Source organism: Cucurbita pepo, chromosome LG04 (assembly GCF_002806865.2).
Source record: "Cucurbita pepo subsp. pepo cultivar mu-cu-16 chromosome LG04, ASM280686v2, whole genome shotgun sequence".
Classification (NCBI taxonomy): Eukaryota; Viridiplantae; Streptophyta; class Magnoliopsida; order Cucurbitales; family Cucurbitaceae; genus Cucurbita; species Cucurbita pepo.
The window spans coordinates 6,573,105-6,598,392 of record NC_036641.1 but is presented as its reverse complement, the minus strand read 5'-3'; the positions used below and the strand labels follow the sequence as shown (position 1 = coordinate 6,598,392).

Genomic DNA, 25,288 nt, shown 5'->3' with positions numbered 1-25,288 from the left:
AATATTAGAAAAATAAAAAATAAAACGACATGTCGTTTCCGACTCTTTCCCGCTCCTTCCCTCGCGCGATCCTCCACTTCCCTCTACTTCAGTTGCTCTGCATGATTGATTCAGTCGCTGGTGCCATTTCCGCTGCTGCTCACACTGGTTGATTCAAATTATAGAGCCTGCACCATCCCCTACCGATTCGCTTCCGATAATCCTCTCAAGCCCACTCCCATTGCGCTCTAATGGATCGGCGTCTTCTACAACTCCATCCCTTCCCTCAAGTACATATGATTTCTCTCTTTCTCCAATTTCGTTTTCTTTTTTTGTTTGATTCGGCATTCTGCTGCTGCGGGGAAGGGGAAGTCGGCAATGATCTGTATGTTCTAGTTAGCGATGTGGATGTGGTCTGATTGTTAGAGTTTTATCTGCTATTTAATCGGTTGATCTTGTTTTATTGAATGTGTAGCTGATAGAGAGCTTTTAGGATGCGATTGTCAGAATGGTTTTCTTTCGAAGAAAATTATACAATCGATCGTTTATAGGATAGAATTCATCATCCGTTCTTATTGTTAACTTGTGCAAATGACAACTTACTGTTTTTTGTGTGATTAAATAGCATTAACTTCAGATAAACTTTTATGGCTTGATTTCTTTTGAAATTTGGTAGTACTTCCTCGGGGGGATTATTGAGAGGAGTAGTCCCATATTGGCTGGAAGATCCTGAGTTTATAAGTAAGGAATTGAGGAAACCAAAAGCAAAGCTATGAGAGTTTATGCTTAAAATGGACAACATCATACCATAGTAGAGGTCTATGATTCCTAACATGGTATTAGAGTCATGCCCTTAATTTAGCCATATCAATAGAATCCCCAAGTGTTGAATAAAGAAGTTGTGAGCCTCAAAGATGTAGTCAAATGTGACTCAAGTGTCGAACAAATGATGTACTTTGTTTGAGGGCTCTAGAGGAGTTGAGCCTCGATTAAGGGAAGGTTGTTCGAGAGCTCTAGAGAAGGAGGCCTCAAGGGGAGGCTCTATGGTGTGGTTTATTCGAGGGAAAGATTGTTGAGAATTATTGAGAGGAGTAGTCCCACGTTGGCTAATTAAGAGGAAAATCATNTCAAGAAAGCTCTATGGTATACTTTGTTCGAGTGGAGGATTGTTGGTGGGGAGTCCCACATCGGCTAAATAAGGGGATGATCATGAGTTTATAAATAAGGAATACATCTCCATTGGTACNAATCATGAGTTTATAAGTAAGAACACTATCTATCTCTGTTGGTATGAGGCCTTTTGGGGAAACCAAAAGCAAAGCCAAGAGAGCCGGGAAAATGAGTATCAACTTATTTCATGTCGAACCATTACTAATTTGGTCGTTTTATTGATCAAAGGTAATAAAAAAGTTACAGAAATTCAATATCAATTTGAAAGGAACATGGAGGGGAAAAAAGAGTATCGAAATGTTCAAACAACATAGAGAGAGCTTCAATGGATTAATTCTCTTTGGTTGGATACGAAGCCATTTGGTTGATTCCACATAGTCCTTCAGGTTTTCCGGTATTTCTCTTCATCCTAATGTATCCATTTTCTCCCCATTTTGGTCCCCATGAGTTCTTCACAATAATATAGTCTGTTCCCTCTGATGAACCATACCCGACCGCGGTCACACCGTGATCCATCTCAGTTCCGCATCGACCTGTGAATATTCCCTGTGAAGTTCATAGACAAACCAATGATTTCATGGTTAGATTCAAGTGAAACCAACCATTTTTATTTGTTTGTCAGGGAAAGTATGATGCTATGCTTTACAATCTATCTTACCCCTTTGTAGAATTGGAAATTTCTGCCAGAAGCCTCGATGGCTACGCTGACAGGTTGGTTACTCAATGCTTTTAGGAGGCTCTGTTCGTCGTTTGCTGGCACGTCTTCGTAACCGCTGATCGTTACGACATCAAATTGTTCCTAGAGATTATAGTAACATGTTTTAGTAAACAATAGGAAGTGCAAGCTCTATCTAAGATATGTTTTGGGCTAATTAAGGGGATGATCATGAGTTTATAAATGAGGAATACATCTCCATTGGTATGAAGCCTTTTGGGTAAACAAAAAACAAAGTCATGAAAGCTTATGCTTAAAGTGGACAATATCATACCATTGTGGAGGTTCGTGATTTCTAACATGTTATCAGAGTCCTGGCTAGATAAAATCCTCAAATGTCGAACAAAAAAGTTGTGACCCTCGAAGGTGTAGTAAAAAAGTGACTCAAGTGTCGAACAGAGGGTGTACTTTGTTCGAGGGTTCTAGAGAAACGAGTCGAGCCTCAATTAAGGGGAGGCTATTCGAGGGCTCCATAGGCCTCAAGAAAGCTCTATGGTATACTTTGTTCGAGTGGAGGATTGTTGGTGGGGAGTCCCACATCGGCTAAATAAGGGGATGATCATGAGTTTATAAATAAGGAATACATCTCCATTGGTACGAGGCCTTTTGGGTAAACCAAAAACAAAACCACGAGAGCTTATGCTCAAAGTGGACAATATCATGCCAAGGTTCGTGATTTCTAACATTAAGTATATTTACCTTTTCTCTGATACATTTTCCTTCCTCCATCAGATATGGGTAGTCATCCTCCTTTCGAAGTCCAGAGTTCGACATTATGTATTGGAAGGCGTAATCCATCAGACCGCCATAGCATCCATTGTTGAAGCTTCGATCGCAGTCGATCAATTCTTGTTCGGACAACGAGGTTAGATTTCCAGTAACAATTTGGTTTATCCCTTCCACTGCTGCCACAGTTGAAAACGCCCAACAACTCCCTGCATTACAATCATAGTTTTGTTGAAGCATCATATAGGAAAATCATGATCTTATACCATATATCCATAACTAAGTAGATAAATAGATAAGAGAAAGAAAGAGACCACAGGAGCCTTGGTTCTTGACTGGAGTAACAGCTCCTTTGAGTCTCCAATCGACCGACTCCGGCACGTCCTCGACGTCCCAGTAACTAAAGCCACGAGCTGATCTTTTCCTCGGAAACTCGACTTTCAATCCCAAATATTTACTCTTAAACTCTTCATGACTCAGGTCTGCAAATTCATTCAACCCAAGCCAATAGCTAGAAACCTTCTTGTTTGTCTCATCAATGTGCTTCAAATTGTCAAGGAATATCTCAAACCTATGGAGCTTCTCTTCAATGCTCCTATAAGTTTTACTATGCCTCGACATCCACGACTCGAAAAGCTCGATGGTTTTATCCATGGAGGCTAAATGCTCGGGGGAATATCCCACAATCGAGAAGTCGTGAGCGATAGTGTAGCCGATGAACAAAGTTGCAGAGAGGGCAAGGGCTAATTTGGAGATGGTAGAGAGAGGCATGTTTGGAGAAACTGTTGAAGGAAAGGAAGGGGAAGAAGTTGGTGAATGAGTTGAAAGGGGATGGGATTCTCCCTTATATAACGTTTGTTTGGTAGATTCCGTGGGGTTTCTTTAAAGTGAAGTAGTTTATATCATTTCATTTTTTGTCAATACTGTGTCTTTAAGATTAGTTCTTTTGCAGCCTTTCTCACAAAGTTATGTTAATTAATTCTCTTTTTTTTTTCCTTTTTTGGTAAATTTAAGCAAAATTTGCTGAAAAATCTTCTAGAATGGTTCGTTTGCTATATATATATATATATATATATGAAGAAATTGAGGAAGTTTTTACTTTTATTTTTATTTTTTTTAAGGTTAGTACGGTATTAACTTTACACGACTTGGATGCCGTTCATATTTTGTTTAAAAAATACAATAAAAGTACCTTCTAACTCTTTCAAAATTTTAATTTTTTAATTTTTTTTTTTATTCTTCCTCTCTTTCTGTGATGTCGTATTGGTTGGGATGAGAATAAAACATTTTTTTATAAGGGTGTTGAAACTTCGTTTTAAAGCCTTGAGGAGAAGCTCGAAAAGAAAAGTCCAAATAGGACGTCTAGCGGTGGGTTTGGGCTATTACAAATGGTATTAGAGCTAGATACCGGCAGACGATGTGCCGGCTTTCTGGTTGTTCCCCGAAGGGGGTAGACACGAGGCAGTATGCCAGTAAGGACTCTAGGCCCCGAAGGGAGGTGAATTGTGATGTCCCACATTGGTTGAGGAAGAGAACAAAACAATTGAGGAGAGCTAGATACGGGACGATGTGTCAACCTTTTCGTTGTTCCCCTAAGGGGGTAGACACGAGGTGATGTGCCACTAAGGACGCTGGGCCCCGAAGGGGGTGGATTGTGATGTCCCACATTGGTTGGGGAGGAGAACAAAACGTGAATTGTTGATATCCCGCATTGGTTGGGGAAGAGAACAAAACAGTTGGGGAGAGCTAGATACCGGACGATGTGCCAACCTTTTCGTTGTTCCCCTAAGGGGGTAGATACGAGGTGATGTGCCACTAAGGACGCTGGGCCCTCAAGGGAGGTGGATTGTGATGTCCCACATTGGTTGGGGAGAAGAACAAAACACTCTAAGGGTGTGAAAACCTTCCCCTAGCAGAAGCCTTTTAAAGTTTTGAGTGGAGTCGGGAAAGGGACTTGGGCACTTACACTTTCTTTATTTTTCTGAACTCTTTACTGTTTTTTTTTTTTTTCTCGTGTGATTTTGAAGTTTTCTTTTCATTATTTGTTATTTATTTATTTTTATTTACCAATTATTTTTAAATAATTTATAAGAAGGTTGGGAGTAAAAGAGAAGAAAGGGTAATAAATTGAAATATATGTGTTTTATATATGTATTTTATGTCGAAAAAATTGAGATAATTTAATTATATTTAATTTTTGAAATATAATGATCATTGTATTCATTACTTTTAAAGTAAAAATTTGTATAATTTATTTAAGATTGCTTGTTAAATACAACAAAAAATTAAAGTTAATTAGTTAAATTTATTTGATAAAAATTATCTCATAACAATTAATTATCTAAAATTTATTAATGTAATAAAATTGTTGGAAGACTTAATAAAATTCATTAATAATATATCCCAAATGTTTAACACAGCTGAATCATTGAACCGAATCGTTTAGTTCGGTTTAATTGAGACTTTGATTCGGTCTTTATCTCAGACCGAACCGGTCTTGAACCGAAGCTAAATACCCGGTTTTAATTTCATTAGATATTACGTCACCCTTGAGTTTTTCAAATATGGACAAGTAGGACTTTTTTTTCAAGAGTGAAAAGACTATTTTACCCTTCTAGAATGCCCTAATTTTTCTTTTTGTCTTCCTTCTCCTTCCCGCGCGCGCATTTCTCCCTCTCGGATGAAACCTACAGCGGCGAGTTTGAAAGGCTGCGGCGAACGGCGACCGGTGACGAGCGATCGGCGGCGAGTTTGAAGGCGACGACGAGCGGCTATTTTCGAACCACGACTGCGGCTTGGAATATTTTAACCCCATTCTCCTGTAACTGAACTCTTTTTTTTCCAAGAGCAATACTTGATGGAGTTTTGTAAGACGGATTCTCAAGAACTTTTGTTACAGATTCGGCGCCAAGAGGAGCTTTTGAAATCTAAAAGAAGGTCTGTCTTTACGTGATCGGTTTATGATTTTGTTTGCTTGCGCCACATACTGTTTAAATGACGAATGGAGGAATAAAGAACTAGATAAAGAAGTTTTAAATTATTGATATTGGAGTTTTGACAAGCATTTCGCTGTTCAAATCCAATTTTGTTTCCTTTTTATTGCGTATAAATGTAGTGTCCGGACGGCATAGATTATTACTTTTAGTAATTTAGATATCGATGCTGCAGTTTTCGATTTACTGGAAACGGATTCTACAAGTTTAGAGTACTTAATTGATAAATTGCATTTTGATGGCTATGATCGGTGTGTTTGGATGAATGGCAACCAAACATCACTGATCCAGATTGAGTAATTTGGAGACCTAAATTGTTTCAATCACTGAAGAACCAGCTCCATTGATACCTGATTCCGTTTTTTTTGGTAAATTGTTGTTGAAAGTGGTGTTTTAGAATTTTATTTTTTTCAGTGTGACTTCATTGGAGAGATTGTATGTAGACCCGTTAGGGAGGCGCTGAATATGTTGAATGTATGCAGATGGCTGCTGGGGCTTCCTACATCTGTACCTAGTCTAAAGCATTTTGATCATTCAGACTTTTTAAATAAAAAGTAAGTGAAGATTTATTAGACAATTCATATATGTTAAATTTAGTTCATCGATTCCTTACTCTAATGAATAATTTGTTGTTTTTTTTATTAGAAACTTGCCTGAGTCATTGCTGAGGGAAGATGATGTAAGTTACATTTTCCATCTTTTCCTTCGCTCGGTTACTTTTTCTTTATGCACATTGTAATGCAGTAGTGAAAAATTCATTATTCTTTTTTCCTCAAGTAGCTTTGGATTCTGTTGTACTTTTCCAGGGTTAAGTCCCAAGTTTACAAGATGATGCACAAAATAGTCCATCTTTTGGAAATGTAAACCTTATTCACTGTGTTTTGTTCTTTTCAAACTCTGTTTTTCAGGTTTTCTATGAGACTGTCAAGACAAGAGTTGAAGAAGCTTTTGGAGCTTTAAATGTTGAAACAAGTCGTCTTGGTATTCCAGTTGATCAAATGTTAGATACTTGCAAAGTTAGAAAACTCATCTTGTCATGTCTTAATGATCTGAGCACCAATGGACTTTACCTTCTTGCTGTAATATTTACAGAAGACTCTGTCAGATTGGAAAAAACTCGCTGCAAGCTGAAAAGGGTTATCAAAGAGTTTATTCCAAAAGTTCTGAGAAGGGAAAGTCAAGATTGCCATCAATTGGAAATTGTTAAACGATTGGCTCAGCTTCTCAATGACCCAAAAACTTTCCGTAGAGGATGCCGAAGAGGATGCGCAGCAACTTCGACATCAAGTTTGCCATCTTTGCAGGATGCTGCATCACAGGTTCTGTATAGATTAGGAGACCTGCCCACCCAAGGTCTCATAGCAATGCATCGAAAACTTTCAGGAGTTCGAGTTATGCCTCAGATGAAACGTCACAAGCATGGGTGGGGACGTGATCGTCTTATTAATGTTCTTACAAAAATTAGTAAGAAGATGCTTTCATCTCTTCGAGAAGGAGATAAATTACAAGAATCACTTGCAAAAGCTATGGCCATGGCTGAATTATCACTTAAGCTGGTATCAGGTCACCACAATTCATCCATAATTGAGTTTTATCCCTTCTCACCTCAAATAAAAACCTTGCATAATGAAATAGTAAAAGCCATATGGTTTGTTAGAAAGAAGAGTGACTTTCGGAAGCTCAAACAGTTGAAGTCTTTGTTGGATCCTGATTCTAAAGTGCCCAATAGGTGCTTAAGAACAGCTATTAAGCAGATGTTAATAGACTATCTTTTTGAGTGCTGTGATATGGACGCTGTGCCAAAGTCTCTTTTGAAAGCTTTAGCTATGATAAATGCAGATTCTCGAAGTGCGTCACATTCATTTTTCTCGCAAGATGAAACTGAAGAGGAGGTTGAATGTGTATTTAGTCTGAGTGCTCAAATGAAACAAGTAGTTTGGGATTTACTACCTAACCGTGAATTTGAACACGAATTTGTTGATGCATATATGGAAGAGTTAGAAGAAAGTGATGACGATTTTGATGATGATGGCAGTGGTAGTTGTGATGGTGGCTTGCCTAGAGACGACAATGGGTCCCATTCTTTTTATGTTGAAGGTATGGGGGAATCTATGCCAGGCAATCTGGGGTATTCATCAGTGGGGAATGTCTTGTCCCCTAGTCAGGCGTCCATGAAAAGTCCTGATGTTAGGCCTCTCCAATGTTCAGAACTTACGCATTTTACCAGGGAGGGCTCTTTAGATTCTTCTTTTAATTTCTGCTCTTCATTCATGGAATCCAAAGTTCAGATAGATACATATAACTTATCTTCTAACCAACAAGTGGGGAACAAGGACACCATCTCATTTTCACATCATATAGATGACTCTCCTTCCTCCAAGTTCACACCAAATATTTTGTTGGATAAGAGCACAATTGATCTTGCAAAAACCCCCTGTTTAAGTTCTTTCAACATGTCATGTGCAATGCCTCAGATGGAGCCTAGTAAACCAAGCCCGTTTAAGAATCAATACCTCATGATTCAAGAAGCTTGTGATGGAACTAGCATGATTGCTTATAATTTCATTGGCCGTTTGCTAGAAGAGTTTGCAAAGAGTGAAGGCGTAGACTTAGATTGGTGCGCTAATTTATATCTTAGTACCCACTGTTCAATTGAAGAAGACCTTCCTGGTATGTCTTTTCAAATTATAGATGCTTTCAGCCTTTGTTTGAAGTCTGGTTTGAGTCCCTTCATTATTTATTATTGTATAAAAAATAGCCTTCAAGGAACTTTAGTAGGTGACAATTGGTTTTATGCTCTTATTAGGTTGACAAATCAAAGAAAACGAAAACAAATAAGCATAACTTTTTTTTTTTTTTTTAGTTCAACAACTGTGGGGTTGAGTATGTATGCCTTATAGCTCAGCTTGGCAGCAAGCATTACTAGTTAGTAATGTCAAAAAGTATACCGGAGTTATTATATGTCGATTTTTCATGATAGAAAAATTATTCTAGTAACTAAGTTTGTTGGTTTCATTTTTTTCATTGTCAGAAGTTGAACAGACTCATACTAAAGCGAAGAGAAGCGATTCAGTAATTATTCAAGTTTGTGAAGAGTTAATACCTTCTCTCTCTGAGAGGTATGAGGATTTAATGGTTTCTGCTCTTGTATTTGGTGGAAAGTACTAGTCTATTGACATGCCACTTTGTATATATGTTTTACTTTACTTTCAGCCTGATTATGAGTCAGTGACCTATTATTAAATTTTTTACATGAATATAATCATGAGTAAACAGGATCTGAAACTTATTTGTATGCATGATCACATTGGCAGTGGAACAAAGAGACTTCAACTGCTGCTGGGATTGTGATTCTCCAGGGATTTTGGCTGATCTGAATTAGCTGTTGATCTCTGGGCAGCCCCAACAACAGCGGAGCAACCAGAATTGAATCACTTGAGTTCATCTTGGGGCAAAATGAAGAAGTGGTATTGCGTTTGAGGATGTTCATCCGAGGCATTTTTGGCGACACTATGTAAGATATACATACATACATATTTATACATACATACATATTTATATATATATATATATATATATATAACTCACCTTAAGAAATAGTAAATTCATCAGAAGCTAGAGAACAAAAGGTTAACCTGTATAGGCTAGTTAATTTCTTCTGCATAATGTATATTTATTGGGACTTTTTCAATCTTTTTCAGAAGCGTGCATGCATCCATTATGACCCCAGAAAACACAGAACTGCTTCAGAAGGAAATTTATGCTTATTCTTACTCTGAAGAAGATAAAGGTGAGATTCTAATTGATTGACCAAATTCTTCCTTATTGGACCGATCAAGGTTTAAAATATAGATGTTGAAAGAAATGTCGATGCCTCAGTTTTTTTTTTTATAATATCTATGGAAATAGTAGATGGTAATGTTGATTCACCTACATTGAATCTATAGACACGTGATATGTTGCCACAAATTTAATACCATGCTCTTCATAACTACCTGTTTGTTTTATTCTTCCTGTCTCACTGTTGCAGAGTTTAAGCTTCCGAAACTGTTGAGTTCACTGGTGATGAGGCTACGAAACGGAATTTAAAATTGCTGATCAGGTCTCTGAGCTTACCATGAGGCAAAGATGTGATTGAAATTAGGCGACATTGTATCGGTTTCGATCTGTTCATATTGCAAAGTGCAGAGTGTTAGATGAATGGCTCTGATACCATGTTAGATGAACACGACTCTCCACAATGGAATGATATTGTCACTTCACAATCACACTCTTGATGGCAGCGGACTTGCGATTGTGCGGCACTCACTTTCCAACGACAAGTGAGCTAAACCAATTTGTTCTTATGTCGCCTACGACCAAGCGACGTATGCTCGAGTCTCTGACCTCGGTTTAAGAAGTTTTAGAAAATGAGGGCAGAGAGAGATTTTGAAAGAGACGTTATATATGCAAGCAAGAGAGTAACAACAACGGTTCACAGTATATAACTATTGGTAGGGGATATGACTAAGCATAAGCTCTTATGGCTTTGCTTTGGGCTTCCTAAAAGGCCTCATACCAATGGAGTTAGTATTCTTCACTTATAAATTCATCATCATTTCCTAAATTAACCGATGTGGGACTTTCATCCTCCAACACAAAGCCGAAGTGGCTAGACAAATTTTCATTGGCAATGTTCTTAGGTAGTAGCCCTGTTTAAACAGAGGGAAATTATTGATTCTTGTTAACACACGTTGGTCCTTGGTTTCTTACAAAGGCTTGTTTCTTGTTGTAGGCTGTGGCTTTGGCTCAATAACATAGAAAGGTTGGAAATAGCTAAGGAAGGCCATTTCAGGGCAAACTGATAGCTTTATGAAAATCTATCTCAAGCAATTGGCTTCCTATCTTTTTGGAGGGCTGCAAGGTACTAGTTTTTGTTTTTTTTTTTNTCACTTCACAATCACACTCTTGATGGCAGCGGACTTGCGATTGTGCGGCACTCACTTTCCAACGACAAGTGAGCTAAACCAATTTGTTCTTATGTCGCCTACGACCAAGCGACGTATGCTCGAGTCTCTGACCTCGGTTTAAGAAGTTTTAGAAAATGAGGGCAGAGAGAGATTTTGAAAGAGACGTTATATATGCAAGCAAGAGAGTAACAACAACGGTTCACAGTATATAACTATTGGTAGGGGATATGACTAAGCATAAGCTCTTATGGCTTTGCTTTGGGCTTCCTAAAAGGCCTCATACCAATGGAGTTAGTATTCTTCACTTATAAATTCATCATCATTTCCTAAATTAACCGATGTGGGACTTTCATCCTCCAACACAAAGCCGAAGTGGCTAGACAAATTTTCATTGGCAATGTTCTTAGGTAGTAGCCCTGTTTAAACAGAGGGAAATTATTGATTCTTGTTAACACACGTTGGTCCTTGGTTTCTTACAAAGGCTTGTTTCTTGTTGTAGGCTGTGGCTTTGGCTCAATAACATAGAAAGGTTGGAAATAGCTAAGGAAGGCCATTTCAGGGCAAACTGATAGCTTTATGAAAATCTATCTCAAGCAATTGGCTTCCTATCTTTTTGGAGGGCTGCAAGGTACTAGTTTTTGTTTTTTTTTTTTCTTTTTTCTTTTCCTTAATCTTTTAGAACACTACGAGAACGGAACCGTTGACCTTAAATAAGGTAATACATGTCTTTATTCCATGAGCTATGTCTGAATTGACATGGATTTTTTTACATTTAAATCCTCCAAATTTTGGTTTATAGTGTTGTGGGTGAGGTCTTAGAAGATATTATATCACTAACATGTAGTTTATATTCACTCGTACGAAAATCGTACTCGTGAGGTAGATAGCTCTCAAGATGACAAAAGAAGACTTCCTTAGCTTTATATGGTTTGTGCTCTACGTGAGCACATTGTTTGCCTGAACAAAAATAAAGTTTATACCCACTCGAACTAATACAACTCACGAGACAAATAGATCTAGAGGAGCCTTATAGATAGAGAATCTTACTCGTAAGACAAATGGCTCTAATGATGACCAAAGAAGACTACATTAGCTTTATATGGTCTTTGCTCTACGTGAGTACGTTGTTTGCCTGAACAAAAATAAAGTTTATACCCACTCTGAGACAAATAGATCTAGAGGAGCCTTATAGATAGAGAATCTTATTCGTGAGACAAATGGCTCTGAAGATGACCAAATAAGACTTCCTTAGCTTTATATGGTCTGTGCTTTACATGAGCACGTTGTTTGCCTGAACAAAATTAAAGTTTATACCCACTCGAACCAATTCAGCTCACGAGACAAACAAGTCTGAACGAGTTTGATAGATAGAGAAGTGGCAAGAGGAGACTTCTTTAGCCTTATAGTCTTTGCTCTAAATGTGTCTTAACGTCCTTAGTTCTATTATCAATCTATTTTTATAAAATAAGATTGTTTTTACTTATAAAATCCAAGTTTTTATATGATGTATTAATTTATACTATTCACAATTTTTTTTTTTAATTCTTAAAAAATCTTAATAAAAAACATCAATTATATAACGAATGTTAATAAATGTAATTCATTCTATTATTAATTTATATATATATATTTAAATGTCAAGGAGAAAAGTACTTTTTCATAAAAACATTTTAAAATCAATTTATTATTTTTTTAAGGATTATGAATACTATAATAATTGTTGAAAAATATACAATAAATGTCAATGGCCCCCTGGAAAAAATAATGGAGTTCATCAGGCTGGCTCATAAATATTGTCATTTTGCTTCTCAAAAATATTAATTCTATAGAAATATTTAAACTATAAAACAAAAAAAACAAAAAAGCTCTATAGAAATATTTATTGCAATACATTTAGACAAACAAAATTAAATCATAGTCTGTTTCCTAAAGTTATGACCAATTTTCTTGCAATTCTTTTTTAAAAATGTAGAAGCTTATAGTTATTCTATCCATTATCTTGAGGTGACTCTTCGTCGATTTCTCGAGCTAATATCACATATTTTCTAACATGAGTATGGTTCAACAGACGTAAAATATGTATTATTGATCAAGAGATCAGATGTTCGAATCTCCACTCTATAATCGTTGAACTCAAAATAATAATAATATTACCATTGAAAGGTTTTTTGCCCTTAAACTTTTACGTTTATATGTAGTCTTTAAATTTTACTAATTGACACGTTAGAAAATTTAAGGAAATAAAAATTTAAAATTAATAAACATATCACATAGCTTTAAGATCTTAATGATAAGTTTAGGGACTTATTAGACATTTTAGACATTTTACAAAAGTTCATAAACTTGAACGTGACAAACTATATTTAAGCTGAAAATAATTAAATTTTTGTTAAATGGTAAACAATCAAATTCAACAATTACTTTAGAGGGTAACATGTATTAAAGAAGTTTTGCAACCATAATCATTAAAAAGTGATTTCAAGATCACTTTTACGGGTAATATTTTGAAAGAAAAGTAATAAATCGGATCATAAATAAAAGTAAAAAATGAATATATGAATGAACCGATACTACATTTGAATGAGAGTGATCATGAGACTACAATGATTAAGAAATTCTTAAAAGAACTTATGGTTACCATCTATATCAACCAGAAGTGATGGTTACTATCTATATCAACTAGGTGTATCTTTTTCTTTGTTACTTACATGATGGTTACTATCTATATCAATAAGGTATATCTTTCTCTTTGTTAATATTGAAAAGAATAAGGAGGAGGAATAAAAATAAATGATTTTATTGACACATAAATTTACAGTTTTACCGTCTCACTAGGTCTCTCCTATTTTTATTTTTTTATTTTTTATTTTTTTTTTACTTTTACGGTCAGTAAAAAATGAAGTTAGTAACAGTAATTTTCAAACAGTATCAGAGCGGACCCCAACGATAATCATCTGCAACCCCCCGCCAAAACTGAATAAAACTCTCCTCTCATTGCCAAACACGCCTCACTTCTCCCTCTCTCTCTCTCCCTCTAGTTCTTTCCGATCACCGGCGCCAATCCCTCCGCCGCCGCCGCCGCCGCCGCGGCCTCAGTTTCATCACCATGACTTCCATTCCACGGCGGAGCTTTCTTCCTACGCGGCCTCTCAACGACGCGCTCCCTGTCTCGCAGCCGGACTCCACACAGACGCTACGCCGAAGGCTCTCTTCGATTTCCTTCAAGATCCAGCCGATTTCTTCGCCTGTTACTTCCTGGTCGTTTCATAGATCTAAATCGGTGTCTTCTTTGCGCGATCACACTGGCAAATCGCTCCGGAAGTGGTGGGATTGGGGATGGTCCTGGATCCTCTCTCGCAAGGCTGCCTTCGCTCGAGATCTGGAAATGAACGATGAAGAAACAAAATCTCTTAGATCTAATTGCAGAGGTAGTTTCAGACATCTTTTCTATAAGGTTAGGTCTGAGTTCCGCAAACTGATTCGCTCCGATCGCGTCGGTCTTCCTCAAACTTTCAAATACGATTCGGTTAATTACTCGAAGAATTTCGATGACGGTGTGAAATCTTAGGTGTTTTACATTGTAATCGATTTTATGTGTTCGAAGGAATTCAGACTTTTGTGTTGAATAATATGCTCTGTTTCAAGCTAGATTCAGGAAAACTACAAGGATATAGAAAAAGAAGCTTCCGATTCCGCCAATGGAGGCCTCTGATTTTCGCTGTAATTGTTGCCGGTAATCGATTTGGCTAAATCAATCTGTTCGTCGTGTTCATTTCTCCGTTCTTCGATCGATCGAAACAGAGAACGCACATTTGATTGCTCGCCGGTCCTGAGGTGAAGAAGAACAGAGAGATTCCAGAGATCTTCATCGCAAATTATGAGATCAAAGAGTTTGAAGTACATAAGAATTCTACTTGTTTTTGCAGATTTTGTTTTTCGTTTGTATAATCAACGTCAAATTTCGTAGTATTTCTCCATTGTAATTCCAATACTACATTTTCTCTCTTTGTTTTTATTTATTTATTAAATTATAAAATTAACCTCTAAATTTTAATTTTATATTTAATAATTTTTTTAAACTCAAAAACATCATACTTAACCTTTCAATTTTATATATGCAAAAACAATTTTTTTATTAAATATAAAATTAAATTTTATGAATATCTAATAAATTTGAGAATTTTTTTTAAAAAATAAATAATTCAACAACATATTAAGACATAGGAAGTAATTTAATTTAATTTTTTTAGGTTTTAGGGCCAAGCTTATTCTACAAGCAAAGATAATATGTGTTTAATGTTTTATTTATTAATTTATTTCTCAAATTAAATGTGTAACAACCCAAATCTTGGTCATTACAAATGGTATCAGAGTCGGACGATGTGCCAGCATTCTCGCTATTCTCGGAAGGGGGTAGACACAAGGCGGTGTGCCAGTAAGGACCCTGGGCCCCAGAGGGGAGTGGATTTGGGGGCGGTCCCACATCGATTGGAGGAAGGAAAGAGTGCCAGCGAAGACGCTAGGCCCGAATGAGGGTGGATTGTGATGTCCCACATTGGTTGGGAGGAGAACAAACCACTATTGATAAGGGTGTGAAAATCTTCAGTAGACAGGGTAGCTTGGAAGGGTGAATATTAAAATGATTTATTTTTTGTTTCCTTAGGTTAATTATACCTAAAAAAATTTAATAATATGACACCGAAACAAGTAAACGGTGAATATAAACCAACATACCACGAGAATATATTTGTACTAAAATTTGAAAAATAATCGTTTTTTAGTAAAATAATAATGAATACAAATAAAGAAAAAATTCAATTATTAATTAGTATATGTAGTTCCAACCCAACTTTCGTTTAAAAATAAAATTTAAAGGTAAAATGTCGTGATTCCCTAAAATTTGTAAGATTAACAATAATGGATCAAAGCAGACAATAATGACTAATTGTACCGATTGAACTAACTCTAAAACTCGTGGTTAAAAAATAAATAAAAGTAATTTTTAATTCCAAATATGGTTGTATTTATCAGGTTAATAATTACTTTAATTTATTTGATTTAATTATAAATTATCACCGACCTCCATGAATTATTATATACATTTTTTAGTAAAAACTTCTAAATTACTAGAGTTAAAAAAATAGTTTAGTAATTAGAGTTAGATACAAATAATTGACTAAAAAATTATTTATGTTATAATATTGAAATTATTTATTTTCCGAAAAAAGTATCATATAATTGTAGAAAAAAAAGGTGGTGTCGGTGTGAGAATTAATGCATAGATCTAGAGAATGGCAAGAAATTGATGAATAATTAAGATCCCTTCGTAGTTCATGCTCTGTCCAATCCCTTGTAGACACGTCACATCCTATTGTCGGTCACATAACTCTCCTACAATATTGGAACCATATCTTATTTATTTCTATTATTCTTTTAAATATTATTTCACCTAAAAAAAAAAAAAAAAAACGTGACTCAAAAATTAATAAAATTTGTAAAAATTATTTATTTTTTTAAAATATATTTTAATGTAATTTTGATCTATCAAAATCTCGTATAATATAATAGTTTTTAAATAATTTAATTGGTTAATTAAAATATATATATATATATATATATAGAGGGCTAAATTTCTATAAATAATTTTTTTATTAAAAAATGCACTAGAATTTATTAATTTTGGCAAATTTTATATGTGGTTTTACCATTTTGCCCCTTGAAAGTTGGAGCTTACTGGGCCAGGCAGGTCCAAAAGGGTTGCTTATTGGGCTTCGGTCCAAAATGATAGTTTATTGGGCCAGGCCGGAGTAACGTCATCTGACAGGCTGACACGTGGACACGTTAGAGCATGTGTTTATCGATGTTCAAAGCGTCGTCGTTTATAGCACACGCAGGTCACGTGACGTTTGAGTTTAATTCGGCATATTTGTTTTCTTCATATAAAAAGCTATTTTCTTCTCCATTTTGTCTTCTGATAAACTTCCTTCGCTGTTTCTCTCTTCTCTCTTTCAGAATTCTACGATTCCCTTCCTCTCCGGCGAGGATCCGGCGAGACTCCGACTGAGGAAACGGGAGAGTTTCGCAGGTTTCATTTGAATTTACAAACTATTACTGAAAGTTTCTTTGTAGGATTTCTATGACGTTCGCTTCTCCTAGCAGTGTTATCTGTCAGAACAGAGCCTTGACGTTCTCCGTCGTTTCTTCTCCGGGAGTTCTACACCATCGCTGCTTCTCTTGCCTTCAACCGCAGCGTTTTCTTCATTGCAATCGTCGTTCGTCTTCGAACATCGGGATAAACGTCACTCCGGCGGCCTCTTCCGTCGTCGCTAAAACTGCTCTATCCGAACTCACGTTCAAAGTCAGAGCTCCAGTTCTGTTCCTGGTAGTGGTATGTATAATTGGAACTCTCTTGTTTTTTTTTTTTGGTACTTTATTTCTTGTTCATCATGCAATTAGTTTGTATTGGAATAACTTGCAACGTCAGTTTGATTGGATTTTTGCTCCTGGTTCGTGATTAACTGTAGTCATCGACGTTTTGTGTTGAAAATTTGGAAAACAAACGATTGCAAATGAGACCCCTGCTTAAGATGGTAATCAACAGATGGCAGTTCAAGTAAGCTGATGAGAAGATCCTGATTCCTTCATTAGCCATCACGTAGGCTTTATACTACTTTCAAGGTGAATTCGGAGAAAATAGTTCTGAAATAAGGTATCAATATATAAAAACTCACATGTTGCGTGCAATTATTTTCAAGTTTAGTAACAAAATCTTTTGGCATCCATCATCTATGAAACTTTGTTTGTGACGAGCTGTTCCACTTGATTATAAGTACATTTATAGGAAAGATTCCCTACTGTTACCTTAAGTTAGTTTTCCTTTAGTAAAGGGCAAAGCTTCATGAACTATAAACAAATCTGCATATTTTATGACTTCCTTTCATATAGTATAATGAATCACGAAGTCGAATCCGTGTCACATAGGCAGCATTCTCAGAAGCTGCAATAAGATGGGAGTTTGTTAGATTTAGTTTCATACATAAACATAAAACTATGGTGTGCCTATTAGTTTTGGACGAATGGACAACTTGATGGAATTAGCAATGGAGAAAAGTTACAATATTGTAATGAAATTTGAAGCAGAGGTAGAAGAAGATAGAGTATCTATACAAACAGATAAATAATCCCCAAATGAAAATGTTATGCAAAAGAACCCTAGCAACTCGAACATCTCTCTTGCACATTCACACTCGGGAGTTCATATTTCTAACCACATCACCATTTGGCTATACAGCAATGAGAAGGAAATATATTAGGGAAATACTCAAGCAGAAATCCTTCGCCGTGATCCTTGAAGCTAGGAGGAAGAGGAGCTCATTCGTGTCGGGAAAGTATCAATTCCTCAATTCGACAACTGGCTGTACAACCTGCAGAGTTCCAAGCCGTTATACGTACTGATAGCGTGCTTGTAAGTCTCATACCCGATAGACATGAACAAAATCTATGAACTTCTTAAAAACTATTTTTGCATCAGCCTGAAACTGATAGGTAGATATTGATAGGTGATCAGTACCTTTACTGAAGCGTGTGGTTCGGAGGCTAAAGAGCACCGGGTCCGTCTCTCATGCTCAAATTCAAACTGTTTCTCATAGTTCGTCTTCCAACTCCTGCATTGCCTTTCTGCATCATGGCAACAAACTCACCATAATCGATCCTTCCATCCTGCATGACACAACAAAAGTATATCACTAAACCAAGATCAATTTTCTTTTCTTCTCCATCCCATGACCCACATAGGTTCCAAGTGTCCTGGTCTAAGAATACGGGGGCGTATAATCATGGTATAAAGTTGTGAGGATTACATTATCTTGGTCGACTTCTCTGATTACGTCCTCGAGGTATGCGTCGGTCATATTATGTTCTGCACAAGCTTGCTGCAGCTCATCAACTGTGATGTAACCACTTCCATCTTTGTCAAAGTATCGAAATGCTGCAACAAGGTGTTCTTCACGCTCTAGTTTGTTGAGATGAATGGTTGCAGCAATAAATTCTCCATAGTCAATAGTCCCACTATTGTCAATATCAGCCTGAAAGAAATTTAAGTCCAGGGGTTCAAGAACCAGTAAGCATACAAACCATACAGATTCATATGAGAATCATCAAAGTTGATTGATCATAGAAACAAATTCATTTCTGAAACTTGAAGCAGCCTTTTCTTCCATAGCCACCTTCCTTCTTAAACAGGGAAGAAAGACAACCACAGAATAGTAATATCAGTACAAATTCCAAGTTGAATATACGGATTTCCCACAACTTCTTTATAAAAGAAAAACAAGATGAGAGAAGTCACAAATAAGTCAAATTCTGGGATAGGAACCTAAGCAAAAGACACGATAAGATCACCGCTAGCAGATATTATCCTTTTTAGGCTTTCCCTTTCGAGCTTCCCCTCAAGGATTTAAAACGCGAGGGGAAGATTTTCCACACCCTTATAAAGGTGATTTGTTCTCCTCCCCAACCCTCCAACTGATGTGGGACATCACACTATATCAAAGAATTCTACATCCCACTACTACTCAGTCTCTAGAACAAAGTAATTAGTAGAACGTTGAGCAAAATCTACAAATCTCCGGTAGGAGTTGCAAAAAATCGCTCCTTTAATTTTTGTAAGGGCTCATGCCCAAGATTCAAATGCATCTGAATTTGGCATCTATGTGCCCTAACATTTTGAATCTGAATTTGGCATCTATGTACCCTAACATTCTCCAGCAACGTGGTTACATTATTTCTCTCTCCTACGAGTAAAAATTATCCCCACAACCCATCATGGATTTTTTCAGCCCTCACTCACACACATGCATCCTAAAAAAATTCTCAGAATGTCACCAAACATAAAATTACTCCAAGCATAGCACACTTAATTTTGGAGTTCTTATGATTGAGACGCCAAAAAAAAAAATAATGATGATATATCAAGGGTCAGCCAAAAATTGTCAGAAGTCATCCACTACCGCAGCTATATCATATCCACATATGCATCTAAAGTTACTGCACATTAAGAACTACACAATGCTTTGACTTGAAATAGGAGCAAGACTAGTGAATATCAAGGAACCTAGTTGCGACGGCTATGAACATGAAATTTCTTGAACCAAATGGCACAAGGTAGCAAAGAATCAGAGATGTAGCTCATCTAAGCTAGACACAACGGAGGGGCTAAAGTTAACAATGTCAAAGTAATAGATGATGGTGAAAAATATAAATATACTCATGCAATGGAAAGTAAATGTTCCTTAAGACATGCAAAAAGTTACCGCATCCATAAGGTCGCGTATTTCAATATCTTTCAAGGTCGAACCATATCTTCTCAAACCAGCTTTGAGTTCATCAAAGGTAATTGCGCCACTGTTATCAGTGTCCATAGCTGTAAACATTTCTCTAAGGCCAGCAATCTCCTCTTCAGAGAGGCTTTCAGCAATCACCTAACGGTTCAAACGTGCAGATTTTACACATCAGTCATTTAAGCCAAAAATGTGCAAAAGCTTGCATTAAGCTTTTCTAATAGTAGGTATTCTATGCAAACTTGCTAACATTTAATTGGGTGTTGAATTTCAGCTATCCCACCTAGGTGAAAGAGCTTGTTGGTATACTTACTCGTAATGCCATCTTCTTTAACTTATTCATTGCAGAGAATTGTTTGAGTCGAGAAAGTACGGCAGGATCTAGAGCCCTATCAGGAGCAACCCCATTTTCGCAAATCCAAGGATGGCCTGTACAGATTATGAAGGTATAATAATTTAATCAGACTCGTATAAAACTTAGAATATTCTATAAGTCCACTGGTAAAGAAGAACTCATCTTCTTTCCTTTTTTTATTACCTTCCTCGCGTATGTATAAGACCGAATCCATTCGATNTTACTAATCCTCAACTTTTCAAGGAATCCTTCACTAGTGGTTGTGAACTTTTTTTATTACCTTCCTCGCGTATGTATAAGACCGAATTCATTCAATTTCTAAAAAGGAGTACTAATCCTTAACTTTTCAAGGAATCCTTCACTAGTGGTTGTGAATGACTGACTGATTTTTGAGGAATCCTTAAATTTTACTTTTATAAAGATTAAAGAAATGTTGAAAAGTATACATACATAATACTTCATGAGCAGTCAAACGATCAGATGGTCGAGAACATAGCATCTTTCTGATAATATCCTTTGCACTGTCAGATATTAGGGGCCAAGGGTCTGAGTCGAAGTCGATATGTCCCTTCAGCACAGCATCAAATATTCCTTGTTGAGTTTCTGAGCGTAGAGAAGAGGAAGAAAATAACTACTTAGCAACCAAACATAACAACTTGTTCATTAGTTTCCTCTTTTATAACCATGGTATTGGACCACATCCCACTAGAGCTTATAGAGATATCGACCCTTGGCTCTACCTCCAGAGATATCAAATATATCAAAGGTTTCATGGTTAATCAATTTGTCACCCCAGTTCCTCAACTAATAGGCAATAACTCATTCAGGTTCTTATTCGTGTTTTTGTTTGAAAAAACTACAATTACCTGCCCAAAATGGTGGCACACCACTCAGCAATATATACAAGATAACTCCTGCAGTCCACACGTCCGCTGCCGGTCCATAGTGCTTAAGAAGTACCTCTGGAGCAACATAGTATGGGCTTCCAACAACATCAGTGAAGATTTGACCTGAAGTTGTTTTGTGCATATCAGCAATGAAAAATAATTCGATGTATTGATTAAACAAATGATAATAGGAGAAAAAGAAATCTAAGTCAAGTGAGCTAGTTTTGTATAATTGAAACATAGACAATCAATCTTTTGAAATATTCAGAATCTTTTAGGAAAAGATCAGGAATTACCTCCTTTTGATTTATTGCAGCAGTCCTACTTCTCTTTTTCTGCATAATGCATGTGATAATTCCTGGAATCTCAATCCTTTTCCTTAAAGAAACTGAATATTTCAATAGAAGTTGTTTTCTAACTCATTGAAGGGATTATCATATGATTTATCTGATATGCCACAGATGATTAACGATGATTAATGGTTACTACACATGCCATAAACACAGTTAAGGAGCACTATTGCCGAACCATACATCTAATAGGACCTTTGATTCATCAATAAAACCGAAAAGGAAATAGAATAACCACAGAACTTTCTTTTCACCTGGTTTGAAGAAAACAGAGAGGCCAAAATCAATAGCTTTAAGAGAGAAGTCATCATCCTTGTTAACCAACAAGAAATTCTCTGGCTTCAAATCTCTATGCATAACTCCAAGCGAATGGCAAGTCTCGACAACCCCGACGATAATCCTGGTTAACTCAGCAGCTTTCCTCTCACTGTAATGTCCCCTATGGATGATCCTGTCGAACAACTCCCCGCCGCTACAAAGCTCCATTACAATATGAACATACAGAGAATCTTCATAAGCACCCTTGATGGTTACAATATTCTTATGGCCTGCCAAATGGTGCATGATCTGAATCTCCCGTCGAACGTCCTCGACATCCTCCTTCGCAATCAACTTCCTCTTCGAGATAGACTTACAAGCATACTCAATGCCAGTGGTAATCTCAGTGCATAAATAAGTAGTTCCAAACTGTCCCTGTCCTAATTTCCGACCGAGCGTATAGAGATCTCGAATGTTTGCAGTCTTATGACCCAAAACATAATATGCTTGATTCTCAGCGCTTTTCCTCATTGTGAAGTCTTTCTTGGTGGGGCTTAAGAAGGCTTGATTGTAATCGTTATCCTTGGATTTCGTCTTGTTCTCTTTGGAAAACTCTTGTGCAATCAAATTGTGAGTGTTTATACTGGTAGGGGAAATATCAGAATTCGATCGGGCTGAAGAACCGCTGTTATTGCGCTTAGAATAGAGTGTTGAGCTGTCCTCGGGCTGGCTATAGCCCTGAAATATATTCCCTTTGAAAGATCCACGGCAGGTATTGCCCATGAAACACGTAATCGCCCTTCAGTTCTGTTCCTCTCTCGCTCCCTCTCTCCCAAAACTCACCAATCACGAAACCCTAACCAAAACAAACAAAAATCAATCCAAAATTGACGAAATCAGAGATTCCAGAAATTCCTCAGAAATCAAACCAGATCGGAAACCAATTAATCGCACTGTTAGCTTAAAAAATATGGTTAGAATCTAAAAATAAAAGGAAAAAAAAAAAAAAAAAAAAAAAAAAAAAAAAAAANACAAAAAAATTATACGAAATCCAAAAGAAAAGGAGAGAGAGAAGACGAAGAAGAAGTACCGAATTGTTGTTGTGGCTCTGGAATCCATGAACAGTGGAGAGAAAATGATTTGAGCAGGAAAAATGAAAGGGATAAAAAGAACAGGGAAGGGGTATATAAGCAAACAAAAAACCAATAAATAAATAAAATAAAATTATAATAATTATTAATTAATTAATTAATTAATTAATTATTAATAGTAAAATAAAAAACCGGGGACCAAGTCCTATTTGTTATTTGGTCTTGGTTGGTTGCTGCTGAGAAACATCGGAAGTCAGTGCTGACCAGCTACTCTCTTTTTTTTTTTTCTTTTTTTTTTTTTTTAATTAATTATATTTATTTATTTATTTTTGTTTATATAAATTTAGAAATAAATTGGTAAATACGCGTGGACAGATCCCTTTGACCTGCGCTCACGGTTTATTTATTTATTTATTTATTATAATTTAAATTCTGTTTTTAATTTTAATTAATTTATTTATTTATTATAATTTTAAATTCTGTTTTTAATTTTAATTATAACTGATTCTTGTTTAATTAAATTTTATTAGTTTAATAATTATTAGTTGGGACCTTATTTGATTATTAATCAACTTTTTGATACCACTTGTCACAGTCGCACTTTTCTCCTCAACTTCAACGAATTTACTCTCCTTTCATTTCAAGGAATATCTGATTCTTCATTCTTCTTGCATTCTCGTCAGGGATAGGGTTGAGGTTGACTTTGATTTTCTTACGGTTCCTAGCCGCGTAAGGCCATAAAGTCAGTTCAGTTGGAAGCCTAAGCCAAGAAGGTACGAACGAAGTGACGTATGCTCGAGTCTCTGGTTCTGATTTAAGAATAAAGTTTTAGAAAACAGGGGTAGAGAGTTTTGAAATATTGAAATTGGTGTTATATGTGATGTAAGCAAAGAGACAACAACAACGCCTTACAGCATGTAACTATCGAATAGAGAGAGTTTCTATTTGATTGAGCTAAAAATGTTAGGAAAATTTTAATTTAGGGTTTCGCTTATAAATTTATCTTAAATTACTGTAATTAATTGTTTGTTACAGTCTAAACTCACTATTAGCGGGTATTGTCCATCTTGATCCATTATATATCAGCTTTGAATATTTAATGAATGTTTTATTCTGCTCTCTAATCACTATGAGGAATGACAGACTGATTCAATTTTAATTAAAAGGGATATTTTAAAAGGGATATTTTGAAAGTTTTGGAATAAAATAAATTAAAAATTAAATGGGTATTTATGTAAATAAATATTTAAAATCACGTGTAAAATATTAGAAGTGAAGTTTTAAAAATTTTGTTAAATGAAAAATAAAAGTCAATATTATTAAAATATTTTGTAATAAAAAAATGCATTTAGTTGGTAAATGTGAAAACGGTAATAAATAATAGATAAATTTTATATTAATTATTTAATTAAATTTCCATACGATAATTAATTCTTATAATGTCTTTAATTAAATACATTTACTTATTACTAATCTCGGACTTAAACTTTCTATATTTAACCAATACATAATAAAATTATAAAATTAAAAATATTTTAAATAATATTATTTTAAAACCTAATAAAGGAACTAAAATACTTCAATTAATTATTTTCTGAAATAATGTCTTTAATTGACTATGATACAATAATTTTTCTTTTTCTTTTTTGTAATTTACATGTTAATAAAAAAAATTAAATATAACAATTTATTCAAAATTTTAATTTAATTTGAATATTATAAAGAATATTTTATTCTTTTTCTATTATAGAAAATAAGTTATCCATTTGTTTTCGGAAATCTAAAGATTTGCTTAATTATAATTGGTCCGTGTAGCACACGCATTAGGAAAGCGCTTGTCGAATTGTAAATTTCCAGTGCTGTCAGGTCAATATGAACCAGCCATTGCCCGGTGTTTCGGGAGGATAAAATCTAAGCTTCATATCGGCGCGTGGGGCACGTGTAACTACCATCCTATTTTTCTTCTTCAACCTTGCTATTTTTAGTATGTCCAGGTTTGGTAATTTTTATGTGTATATATATATACATGTGTGTATGTATATATATATATGTACACATGTGTGTGTATGTATATATATGTATATCATATATATATATATATATACATGATATTTTTTCCAATTTAGTATTTATTATATTTAAAAAAATCTATTACAATTTATTATAATTTTTGAATCACATTAAAAATTACTATTATTATTTAACTAATTTTAATAAAAAATGTAATAAGATATAAAAAATATTAAAAATACCCAATTATTTTTTTAAAAAAATTGTAACGGTCACCAATAATATTTCATAATATCTTAAGAAAAAACGGTTAGAATATTGACCAAAAAATCAAAGCGTAATCTAAACTTCTACAACGAGACAAAATTCTACTCTAAATATAATTCTGAAACACGGGACAAAGTTAAAAATTCTTTTCTTTTTTTTATTAATTTAGCTTTAAGAAAATCAATTTCAGACAAAGAATA

At 35.4% G+C, this 25,288-nt stretch overlaps 4 protein-coding genes and 1 long non-coding RNA gene across 8 annotated transcripts; 3 read left to right on the top strand and 2 right to left on the bottom strand.

The window, feature by feature from the left end:
- Window positions 1–69: 69 nt before the first annotated feature.
- On the top strand, window positions 70–10,504 carry LOC111792415. 4 transcript variants are annotated; one of them, XM_023673859.1, is made up of 9 exons: window positions 70–269; window positions 5,284–5,527; window positions 6,066–6,137; window positions 6,229–6,262; window positions 6,492–8,253; window positions 8,615–8,702; window positions 8,898–9,097; window positions 9,285–9,373; window positions 9,614–10,015. In XM_023673859.1, the coding sequence occupies exons 2-7, from the start codon at window positions 5,448–5,450 to the stop codon at window positions 8,932–8,934; spliced, it is 2,073 nt and encodes a 690-aa protein (XP_023529627.1). In that variant the 5' UTR covers window positions 70–269; window positions 5,284–5,447; the 3' UTR covers window positions 8,935–9,097; window positions 9,285–9,373; window positions 9,614–10,015. The 4 variants fall into 4 exon arrangements, with proteins under 4 accessions (XP_023529627.1, XP_023529628.1, XP_023529629.1 ...); XM_023673860.1 differs by lacking the exon at window positions 70–269 and adding an exon at window positions 10,358–10,504 and having other exon boundaries at window positions 5,241–5,527; window positions 9,614–9,950; XM_023673861.1 differs by lacking the exon at window positions 70–269 and having other exon boundaries at window positions 5,241–5,527; window positions 8,618–8,702.
- LOC111792476 (cysteine protease XCP1-like) lies at window positions 1,333–3,423 on the bottom strand. The gene is made up of 4 exons (XM_023673980.1): window positions 2,905–3,423; window positions 2,564–2,799; window positions 1,808–1,948; window positions 1,333–1,695 (listed from the first exon to the last, which is right to left on the bottom strand). The coding sequence occupies exons 1-4, from the start codon at window positions 3,359–3,361 to the stop codon at window positions 1,480–1,482; spliced, it is 1,050 nt and encodes a 349-aa protein (XP_023529748.1). The 5' UTR covers window positions 3,362–3,423; the 3' UTR covers window positions 1,333–1,479.
- Window positions 10,505–10,814: 310 nt separating the features above from the next.
- LOC111792553 lies at window positions 10,815–11,328 on the top strand. Its single transcript, XR_002814811.1, has 2 exons — window positions 10,815–10,939; window positions 11,032–11,328. It is a non-coding gene; the product is annotated as an uncharacterized LOC111792553 (long non-coding RNA).
- Window positions 11,329–16,538: 5,210 nt separating this feature from the next.
- Window positions 16,539–17,742, top strand: LOC111792535. The gene is made up of 2 exons (XM_023674052.1): window positions 16,539–16,920; window positions 17,057–17,742. The coding sequence occupies exons 1-2, from the start codon at window positions 16,669–16,671 to the stop codon at window positions 17,147–17,149; spliced, it is 345 nt and encodes a 114-aa protein (XP_023529820.1). The 5' UTR covers window positions 16,539–16,668; the 3' UTR covers window positions 17,150–17,742.
- On the bottom strand, window positions 17,627–22,893 carry LOC111792428 (calcium-dependent protein kinase 26-like). Its single transcript, XM_023673887.1, has 9 exons — window positions 22,811–22,893; window positions 21,717–22,576; window positions 21,092–21,235; window positions 20,676–20,828; window positions 20,184–20,299; window positions 19,844–20,011; window positions 18,392–18,616; window positions 18,103–18,251; window positions 17,627–17,956 (listed from the first exon to the last, which is right to left on the bottom strand). The coding sequence occupies exons 2-8, from the start codon at window positions 22,501–22,503 to the stop codon at window positions 18,129–18,131; spliced, it is 1,716 nt and encodes a 571-aa protein (XP_023529655.1). The 5' UTR covers window positions 22,504–22,576; window positions 22,811–22,893; the 3' UTR covers window positions 17,627–17,956; window positions 18,103–18,128.
- Window positions 22,894–25,288: the final 2,395 nt, after the last annotated feature.